Consider the following 11,178-nt stretch of genomic DNA (forward strand, 5'->3'; position numbering starts at 1 on the left):
GGTCCAAGGTAGACTTGGTGGCTCCAGAGGGGGGGTAGACCTGGTGGCTGCCCCCCCAGCCAGCCCCAACCCCATGGTGCCAGGGCTGAGGATGCCACCAGTCCATTAGCCACATCCACCGAGGGCGAGGGGCCACATCCAGCCAGCAGGACCCACACGGGTGTCCCCGTCCCCAGCTGGGCTGCCTCTGCTCAGACAGTGGATTCCTTGGCAGCAGCCCAGGCTCTCTGGCAGCCGTAGAGCCACTTGATGACACGGGCGTTGCGCTCCACCACCGAGATGGCAGAGCCCAGCCGGACGTCTGGCTCCTCCTCACCCAGCCCCACGTCCCCCTCGCTGCCCCTGGAGGCCTGCCCAGGTTCTGACTCGCAGGACCCAGGGAGCCAAGCAGAGGCGTTGTCCCAGCCCGCTGGCCCGAACCGCTCCCGTCCCAGCAGCTCCACCAGCGCCCGGTCCAGCCCACAGGAGTTGAAGAACCGCTCCTGCTCCGAGAGCGGCAGGGAGACACGCAGAGCCAGCGCCTGCTTGCCGGGGGGCCGGGGGGGCTGGGCCACCGGGCTGCCGGGCAGAGGGAAGATGCCACCACTGCAACCGCCGCTGCTGGCACCCGGCATCCTCACCTCCTCCTTCTCCACAGGCACCCACAGCATGGAGGTCTCAGGGCTCTGGGGGGCTGGTGACCCCTCGCCCAGCCCCCTGGCTGGAGGCGAAGTGGGCGGCTTGTCTCTGAGGGGTCCCTGGAAGAGGCGTCGCACCAGCCCGGAGCTCTTGGTGTTCTCCTTGTCCGCCCCAGGGCAGTCCCGTTTCTGCCGGTAGATGATGAGCGAGTCAGGTCTCAGCAGGCGCCTGCTGCCAGCCCGGCGTGACACGGGGGACTGGGGACATGGCAGCTTCCTGGGACCCTCCCGGCTCAGCTCTGAGCCCTGGCACAACTCATTACACTGCTGGCGGGCAAGGAGGCGCCGGCCGTGGGGGGAGAGCCGGGGCGAGCAGCCTCGCAGCGCTGGCTCCTGACGGCTGTTGATGACCTGCTGGGATTTGACGTATTTGGCCTTGTCGGCCTCCAACCGCTCCACGGCGCTGGGTGTCCGGCCCCCGCCACCCGCCGGCTCCTGCGGGCACTCGGGGCCCCGGTTCAGCCAGGCCAGGGGGGAGCCGCGGCCGGCGGCCACGAGGCGCAGGTTGCTGGAGGCACAGACGGCGAGAGGGGGGCTGCCCAGGGGCACCATCACCCCCCCAGCCCCAAAACAACACCCCCAGTCGCTCTGCTCCTGCCCGGGTGGCTGCGGGAGGGTCCGGTGCTGCGGCCGGGGAGGTTCACGAAGCTTCGCTCAGCTCCTGACTTTGGCCCTGAGACGAGAGAGGAGAGTCGGGGTTGGAACCGCGGGTGCAGCAGCAGTAGGAGCGGGTGGGGGGTGAAGCAGAGTCAGGGGTCCCCGGTCCCACGCATGGCAGGGCAGCGCTGTCCTCAGCCAAGCAGGCAGCCAGCAGGCAGCAAGCGCTGCCAGCCCAGGCAGGAACAATCCACGGGCAGGAAGAAAGAAGCGCCGAGCATCCGCCGGCTTCACCCTCATCCCAGGAGCAGCTTCCAACAGGAAAAAATACCGGAGCTGGCTGCCTTATCTTTCCGTGTGCAGGGACAGCAGAACAAAGCCCGAGCACAGGAGGGCTGGCGAGCTGCCCCGGCCGGGCCGGTGTGTGGTGGCAGCGGGGCCGGGGCTGGGGGATGTTTTGGGGTCTCCGTGCCGTGCTCCCCACAGCCAGGCTGAGCTCGGCTGCTGGGGAGGGAAGTTACCTCTCCCGCTCCATGCGCGGTGGGGCCTGGAGCAAAGGGGCTTTTGTGAGCCCTGGGGTGCGACGGCTCTGGCTCGGCCGTACCCGAGCATCCGCGCGGGACCAGGGCCGTGAATCCGACGGCGGAGGCAGGTGCTGGGGGAAGGGGGTCTGGAGCCTGACCCGGGGGCTGTAAATGCCCAAAGCAGATGGTTTTGCTGAGCGGAAGAGGCCGGATGACCATGACGAGCTGCCCCATCGCCAGCGGCTGACCTGGCCCCGCCGCCTCCCCAGGTGACAGCAGGGACATGGGGCCGTGCAGAGCGGGGCTCACTGGGGAGCAAACAGCCCGGGAGCCCTCTGCCCACGTGCCTCCACACACGCAGCCCACGGGCTCCAACACCGCATCCACCCCTGGCGTACAGGTGGGGAAACTGAGGCACGCTGTTCGTCCGGTCCTCTGCTCCCACGGGATGAGCTCCCCAGAGCCCGCGGTGCGGGGCAGAGCTTCGTGCTGGTTCAGGGGAAGGTGGCCCTGGCACGTGGTCCCATCACCCTCTGGCTTTGCCCTGGCAGAGCCAGCGTGCCCAGGATGCGACCGCCCATGCCAGTGTGCCTGCGCGCTGCCCAGCCCCGCTGCCCGGAGCCGTGCCCAGCCACTCTTGCTCACCTGAGCCCACGCAGGGCTGGGATGCTCGGACGGGATGCAGGGATGCTCCAGTCTCACTCAGGTCCTGCTCCTCTGGCTGCCGGCAGCAAACTGAGGCCAGAGCCGACAGGAGCCTCATATAGAGGGTGAGGAAGAGGAAGAGCCACCCCGTTAACCCCCGCCAGCCCAGCTCCGTCATCAGCAGCCCGCCCTGTGCGCACCTTGCCAGCGTGACCCCCCCTGCCCCAGCCTTCACACCCCAGAACCCTGCCCCTGCCCAGCCAGCATTAACCCCAGCCCACCACTGCCAGCTCTCCTCCTCCTCCTCCTCACGGGAGCCTGGCCGAGATTTCGGGATCCGCAGCAGAGATCTCCGCCTCCTCCCAGGAAGGACTGAGTCCCTCTGTCCCCGCAGCACACAGGGCATCAGGATGGGATCGGGAAACCGTGTCCACTCTGGCAGCTTCTCCTTCTACATCCACCCCAAGATGGTGGGTGCAGCTCAGGAGCAGGAGCCCACCATGATCCCTTTCCCCAGGGTCCTGCCCTGGCTGGCGAGAGCAAAGGAGGGAGGAAGGCACCTTCTGGCAGCTTCTCTGCTGGTGTCGAAAGGGTCAAAGCCAGCCCTGGGCCAGGCCAGTTCCTGCCTCCTCTTCCTCCCCCCACCCCCCCCCGCCCCGGGAAGGGCTGTAAATCGCAGGAAGCCATAACGGGCTGGCGCCAGCCCAGGGGTTATTTTTACCGCTGCCCTCTCCCCTTCCCAAGGGCCGACCACTCCCGCGGGGGCAGCCCCCGGCCCCCCTCCATCCCCAGCACCCGCCTGGGAGGCTGCAAAGATGCCACCGCAGTGGCCGGAAGGGGAAGGACACGCTGCACCCCCAGTTCGGCTCCCAGCCCCTTGGAGCGAGACTGGAAAAGCCCCCAGTGCTCCCCAGGGACCTGCCAGCTCCCCCCATCGCTCCCCATCTCCGAACAGAGAGCTGGGGTACAGCCCAGCCCCGGCTGCTTGCAGGGACTCGGGAGGCTCCAGCAGGGACAAAATCGTGGCGTTCAGCCCGAGACCCGCAGGCCAGGGCGGTCTGTCCCTGGACGAGAGGGGACCCGGCCCCCAGCGCTGCTGGTCCCCACCCCAGTTCCCTCCCGCAGTGCCGGGAAGCAGGGCTGGGTCGCATCCAGCACCTCCCTGCGTGACAGCACCGGGGCTAGGACTCCCAGGCTGACGGAAACAGAAGCTAAAATGGAGGCTGAGCAGGATGAGAGCAGCCAGGGCTTGTCTGAGCTCTGCCGGCACCGGAAAAAAATCCCAGTGAAAGCAAGGAAGGGACAAACCACCTATTTTATTCCAGTAAACCTGGAGAGGTGCAACATGCGCAGAGCTGTGCTTCCAGCAGCGCTCAGGCTGTGTGTGCAGGATGCGGCTGCGCCACAGCAAACCCGACTGTCTCCGGAGGAAGACGGGGAAAAGGATGGGGATGAGTGATGGAGAAACCCAGGGCAGCCCGGGGATCTGCCCCCAGGAAGAGAGTGCCTGGGTTCCCACAGAGGAAGGGGGCAGCCAACAGGATCTTATTTTCAACTCCAGGCAATGTGAATCACTGTTTATTAGAACAGGTTTTATTTTCAGAGCTGGAATCCCGGCAGCCGTTCCGGTAAAGCCACGGGTGAGTAAGAGCAGCCTTGGATTCACCTTTCTCTGGTTGATGTGGGATGTTCCCAAAGGACACTTCTACCAAACACCGTCCCCAGAGCGACGCAGATAGAACGTCTGTCCTCCTTTCTGGCTCCTCCTTGGAACACCCACCAGGCACTTACTGTTGAACTGTTATGTTTGGACAAGGCAGATTCCCTTTGGGATACAAAAAGGGATGGTGTGAGGAGACCTTCCCGGCCTCAGCATGCCAGGCAGCTCCTGGGGAGGCAGTTGGGCGTTTTGTCACTTGGACTTCTAGGAAGGGATTTACCCAATTAATCAGTCTCTTGTGAATGCGCCAGGTGGCTTTTCTTAGTCACGTGGATGCTCAAAGTCCCTTGTTTTTATTTAAGGTTGCTCAGAGCTTTCACAAGGCGTGCTCTTCTCTTCGATTGGGCTCTGCTTCCTTCCCCTCCCAGCTCATCGGGAAGCAAAGCCAGGCGAAATCCAGCCACAGCCGAGGCCAGGGATGGAAACTTCCAGCCCTTGCAGTGGGTGAGAAAAGTCTGAGAAAGCCCTCAAAGGTCACGCAGCCCAGTGCACAGATCCTCCTCCCAACACTGTTTTGCAGAGCATGTATAGCTCCCGATTAAACAGCCCTGCTCCCTGCAAGCCCTCCTCCCTCCCAGCTCGTGGTAAGGGGCCCATGGTGCTCTTTTTACGTCCCCACCCCATAACCTGCACATCAGGCTTGAGGAGCAGCAGCAGAGCTGCACAGGCAGCACAGGGCTCCCAGTGCAGCTCCAGTGGATCTGGGCGAGCAGGCAGGGGAAGCCCAAGGCTGCCATGCCTGCATGTGGCAGGAGGGCTGAAGCCGGCCATGTCCCATTGAATCCTTTCCAGATGCATTTCTCCTTTAAACAAAACAAAAACAAACAAACAAACAAACAAAATCATCACTTTAACTCCAGCATGATGAGGCGCAGACAGGACTGCAGCACCTGATAACACAACCATCTGCTTCTACTTGCTGGTTTACTTTCACAACCCACAAAAGCCCTTTCTGGTCTGAGGTCCATGCAAATGCCACCACCTGGAGAGCAGCCCACAGGAGCTGGGTGGCTGCAAGCCAGAAAGGGCTCAAGATGCAGGTGCTTTCCTTCGGGAGAGGGCAGGATTGGAAGGGTTGCTATACAAGTTTAAAAATATCAAGGGCTCAAATGGACATGAGTAAATCTGAAACCATCACCCAATCTGAGGCAGCCACCCACAAGTTCATGCAAGAAGGAACTAGAGAGCAGCTGAGCCCAGGAGAAGACACCGAGGCTCTCGTGGCTGTTCATACCCCCAGCGGGGGCTTCAAAGCCCAATGCAGGCAATGGCTGGCCTTGCTGACTTCTGCCGGCTGTCCGGTGTCTGGGAAGCAAAACAAGTCAGTGCTGGGAGCACAGCAATAGACAGGAAAGGCAGCGAAAGATGGACGGAGCTGCCGGGACTAAGGGAAAGCTCCCCGGGGTCAGAGGTGAGCATCTGGGCTGAGCCCACCACCTGCTGCAAGGGACCCTCAAAGGTCTTTGGGTTTTTGTCTCAAATCCCAGACATTAGAGGACTCTGAGCAACTGCAACTCTAGCAGCAGTTCTTCCTTTGTCCTCTCCAGGGGAGGGGAACGCAAAGCAAGTCATCTGTGTCCTCCAGCATACTTTACCTGGTGGATGGTGGGATGGGAGCTGGGCATATGGGGCTGCCCTAAAGCCAGCGGCCTCAGCCCCATGGCTCAGCGCAGGCCCCTGCACACCCTGGGCTGGCCCTGCCTGCTCGTCATGAACTGCAGCCCTTATGCAATTGCTTTTCTGCTTCAGGCACTCAGTCTGGAAATTCATCTGGGAACAAAGGGATTTAACAGGAACATGGCCTGGGCCACAGCTCCTCTCATGGCACCGCAGTGGTGGTGCTGGCTCACCCTTGAGGTCACTCGACTTCTCCGTGCTTGGTTTGCTCTGCTTCCAAGAGTCTGCGGTCTCAGACTCCCCAAAAACGGTTACAGAGCTAGTGAACTGAGATCTGCAGCAGCTCGGTCCAGTATTTCCACCTCCCAACCCTCCCCAAACAGTGTAGACACTCTGGACAGTTTGTGGAATTTCACCTACATCCCTCTTCCTTCATTGCACCTAAGAATAGAAATTGTACTTTGCATAAACGGCTCCCCAGCCCCTTGGACCAAAAGGGAAACGAAAGTGTGAATGCTCAGCAGCGCCCATTAAATAGTTTTGTATTTAAATACTCCTAACTAGCTCCATGGGACAACTCCTCACGTTCACCACACAAAACCACCGTTAAAGATTAAAAACACTTAACGATCGATACCCCACAGAAGGATTCGTGGGACATCGGTGGAGCAAAGGGAAAAGCAACATGAAAAGTCGGCCGTTTCTGCTGCCCACAGACCAAAGGCCACCTGAACGTCTCTGCTCAGCCAGCCACCGTGCAGGGGAGGGAAAGTTGTTTTTCCTCCGAAGCGAGGGCACCCTTCCAAGGGGCGGGCAGGCGGCTGCCGGCTCCCCCCGAGACAGAACTTTATCTCAACCACAAAGCAACATCTGCCATTACGTTGCAGTTTGTGCAGGGGCAGCGATTGGCTGGCACGAAGAAAAACTCCGTTTAAACCAACACAAAGCGAAAATACAAACAAGGCGAGTTCCCAACCTGAGCACTGCAGAGCAGGGGTCGCCTGGCCAAACCCTGCCCGAGGAAACGGGGTGGGCAAGCTGGAGCCTGAGGCCTCAGCGTTCTGCAAAACAAAGGAAATAAAGCAGAGGTTGGGTTATTCGAGCCAAGATGCCACCTTACTTATGTCTAATTCCTGTACCAGGGCATTTCCTTGGACATTCCTCCCCCGCCTCCAAGGACTAGATATATTTCAAATGCGTAGGCTTAGTTTTCTTCATTTTGTGGAGGAGGAATCTAGTTTGTGTCTGTATTCAAAATCACCACTCTTGCAACCAAAGAGGTGTGACTTTCTTCTTTAATTAAAGTCCTTATACTTTAATAAAAAACAATCTAAATTTCAATCCCTTTCTCTGTTGCAACGACTGCATTCACTTACTGATTTAACCACACAGCCTCTGCCAGGTGGGGAATCTGCCTACTTCTGGCACGAGGACACGCAGGAATCCGCAGGCGACGATGCAAGTGCGCAGGAGACGACTGGGCTCGGGTTTGTTGCAGGGGTAAGAAATGGCAAGACAAAACGATTTACAGCATTTCCAGTTTGTGCTATTCCCACTCCCAGTCTGCACAACCCTTTGTTCCAGACCACTGTTAATTAAAACATGCAAATGACTGCTAGACTTTTGTATCATGGGTGTTTTCTCACTTTTATTTCTAAGGTTTCTTGGGGCATGCGAGACCAGTCACAAGCCTCCAGAACAGGCTGCACACGCCTGCTCCCTCCACCAGCTCCAGACGAAGCCAGCAGCAATCCGCCCTTGTAGGCGGGAGGGAAACACAGCGGAGCACACGGTCACTGGGCTGCCTTCAGCCCTCTGCACGGGGGTTCACCCACAGAACAAGGACTGGCAGCTTTCTGGGTGAACTCCTATTCCAGCACACGCAGGAACTAGAGGGGAAAGGGTCTTCAGAGAGGAGCGTCAGTGCCCAGGAGAGTGGCAACATCTATTCTGCAGCCTCAAAAATCCAGTAGTACCAGTAGCGGGGTAGGCAGAGCCTGTCAGAGATTTCCTTACAGCCCAGGGTGGTACTCACACTGCTCATAACAACATCAAGGATGTACTGGATGCAAGAATGCTGCTTTTAGGCTCTAATACCCCCTCTGAAAATGAAGCAGCACACCCAGAAGAGCACTGTTTTGATTCTTTAAAGGGCTGGGCAGAAGCCACAGGGCCCACACAGACATGGCTCACCTCAACAGGTCCAGGAGCCAGCTCTGTTTTCACATCCAGTTTAGCTTCACTCTGTCAAGTCCACCAGCAGCACGTTACACGGCATTGCCACTACCCAGAGAGGATGAGCAGCACAGCTATTAGCCAGGCTACCATCTTTTACAAGCCTGGAATCACCCACAGTACGACTGTGATGAAGTACTACAGCTTACTTCTGTCATAGCACAGCAAATAAACCTTTCTGTAGCTTTGCCGATAGCTAGATGACATTGCGCTGAGAAGAAAGCATTTCTCTGTAAAAAGCTCAAAAACTTCATTGAAATTCAGATTTTATTTCAAAAACGGTCATGAACTTAATAAATTACACAATAATTTTCCTCATTATAAATTCTCCATAAAATATATTTTACAGTTTTTAAAGAAAGATTCGAAAAAAATCTTTTCCAAGTGCTGAAAAGTTTCTTGACTGTGTGTCATGCTGGTGAATAACTCTGTAGCTGCTACAACAATTTGATTTATCAAAGGTTTTAAAACAAAGACTTCAGACAACAAAAATCAAACAGAACACAGACCTCGAGGACTACCATTCGGTGTTAATCAGGGAGACACCCAGTGTCACCCAACAGCAAGGCTAAGCACCATGAGAGGGATTTCAGGTACCCCCACCCTTTAAAGTGGCAATCAGTGCAAAGAAACACTTTGGGAGTCAAAAAAATACACCCCTCAAAAAAAAAAAAATTTCCTGTGCCATTCATTAGCATTCATTTCTGCATGGCAGGCAGGCAGAACATTAGATGTTCATCCTTTGAAACACTTCAGAGGAGAATCAGGTGATTTGCAAAGCACCTTAAAGTAGTAGTATTCTGTAGTAGGTTCGTATTTTAAGCTAAAATAGTTAATTCTGACTTTTGGGTGGGCAGGAGAGGCAGGAGAGAAGTTAGCAATAAAAAGCTCTCAAGTTTAACATGGAAAAGTTGTATAACCTCTTAAAACTTTACTCATCAAATGACCACGCTGACACTAAGTACTGTGAAACAGCGCTGGCACAGACAGCGAGAGGTTTGTTTTCCTCCTTTCAGCAACAAGCTGAGGCTTCAATTGTACTGAACTCAGTTAAAATAAGAGAACCAACAGATCTCCGCTTCTAGAACATAAGAATAAAAAGATCTCTCCCTATTGTTAACTCACAGACAGGCTCCAAGTCTTCTTTTACAAACTAAGCTCCCTGCAGGGAAGGAGCGACGCTGGGACATCTACGCAGGCAGCGTCCTCGATATGCCGCAGTCGCCTCCGTCCCTGCCGATTCATGCTGAAGCGAGGTGCTCTGCTGCACTGGGGAGCACTGTCCCCTGAGACATCAAAGCCTATTTGTCTGAGAATCACTGTTTTAGACGACTTGCCTTAAACGATAAAGTGAAGCAAAAGAATAATTATTAAGGACTAAGGCCCTGTGGGTAACTGTCACCTGCTCTACACAGCACCAGGTAAGAATCAGCTGTAAGTCTGTAAAGCCTCAGAAATTTGGTAAAATCAGAGTTCTTTGCTTTTGGAAGAACAAAAAAAATTTTGTTTGTGCTATTTATTCACACTCGGTCAGAATAAACACTGACTGATCAGAACCGCTCTCAGCACTAAGAGGGAGCGGTATCTGAGAAGCAAATTATACAAGGTAATACTTTCAGCAGTTTTCAGGTAAGATTTGGGAAAAAAAACATTAAGTTGATTTTTATTAAGAAAATTGCCTTTAAAGCTGCAAAAAAAGGCCAATTTTAGACTCTACTTTTTCCAAAAATGATGAGAAAGGTCATGGCCCTGCACCCAAAAGAACAAAAAGTTACACTCTTACAAAGCAGCTTCTGCTGCCTTACAGTGTCAGGTGGCCTCAGTGAAACCTCTCTTAGCACATCCATCTGCTTCTGCACAATAAGAGCTGGGGATAAGCAGCCTTCCAACTTCTTCAAAGCTTTCCATCCTACCATCTGTGGTCTTAAGTAAATATTACTTCTTTAAAAGGAGGAAAAACAAATCCAAAAAACTGGCCAAGGCTGCCACACAAATCGGATACACCTTTCACATACTCATTACGGAGTTTTCTCCCGTATTTGAGAACGGGCGTGTTCTACAAGACAGTCACCCCTTTATCTCCTCATCACTACCAGGTCAGAGGCAATGCCAGAAAGGAAGAGGCCATGATTAGTATTACTAGATTCAGTCAACGGGAAAGCTATGCCACCACCATATTTTGAAGAACCTTAAAAATAACGCTCTGGATTTCCTGCTGGAAATCTGCTGGATTTCCTCATCCACGTTTCCATAAACTAAGCCCACAGTACTCCGCTATTATAAATCCTCAGGGTGCTACTGGATTATAGATACAAGAGCAGAGAGCGTGTTGTGAAACTGTACATTAACTGATTAATAGAAGTATTTGATTACCAGAAGAAAGCAAAATCAAATGATTAACGAACTGCCAACATGCTAGCACCTGATCACATACATTTTTAATTTGACTCCCTTGGTGATGAGCTCATTAGGCTGTAAGTGCTAAGCTTGGCCACGTCAGCACTTTAAAAACTGCTGATCCCCTTGCATTGCATTTTTTGTCTACAAAGTCAAGTCTCAGGCCCTATCTTTGAGCTTAGATAACAAAAATAAATAATAAAGTTATTCAGGCCTGGAGAAGAAGGAATGATTCTCAATCTATCTTCTTCACCTAGTTTTCTAGCAGACCCCAATCATTCAGACCCATAGCAAATAATTTAAGAAAAGTGGCATACACTCCCAGTCACTCGTATACACAAATATATACACAGAATTATTTTACAAAGCCTGAAGATTTGCACAACCAGCATGCAAATCTCTCTTCTTTCCCCCTCCCCATGAAAGTTCCAAATACTGACATAGGAAACTGGAATGTACAAAATACTCCGTGACTTAGTGCTGGAAATCCAGTCTCGGCTCTTAAGACATCCCACTGCCAGCATACACAAACGAACATCATCACATCTTACACTTGCATGTAACATCCTGGTATTATACACATCAATGTATCGTTAACACAACGGCCAACTCACATTCCTATCACTCATGAAACTCAAAATGAGATTCATCTGGTAGAAACTACACCCTGCAGGTTTGAGTTCAGGCTCGCTTCTTTTACTGTCATTAAGTTGCACCATCAGTTAGGTGAGAAGCAGCTCTATTGAGAGAGACTGGACGTGGCAGG

The 11,178-nt window shown here is 54.4% G+C and overlaps 1 protein-coding gene across 1 annotated transcript; it reads right to left on the reverse strand.

Moving 5' to 3' along the window:
- Positions 1 to 191: 191 nt before the first annotated feature.
- FAM110D (family with sequence similarity 110 member D) lies at positions 192 to 1,480 on the reverse strand (the record flags this gene model as incomplete). The annotated part of the gene is made up of 1 exon (XM_082015732.1): positions 192 to 1,480. Exon 1 carries the CDS (start codon positions 1,227 to 1,229, stop codon positions 192 to 194), a length of 1,038 nt encoding a protein of 345 aa, XP_081871858.1. The 5' UTR covers positions 1,230 to 1,480.
- Between the last annotated feature and the right edge of the window lie 9,698 nt (positions 1,481 to 11,178).

Source organism: Phaethon aethereus, assembly GCF_964289735.1.
Source record: "Phaethon aethereus genome assembly, contig: HAP1_SCAFFOLD_607, whole genome shotgun sequence".
NCBI classification, from domain to species: domain Eukaryota; kingdom Metazoa; phylum Chordata; class Aves; order Phaethontiformes; family Phaethontidae; genus Phaethon; species Phaethon aethereus.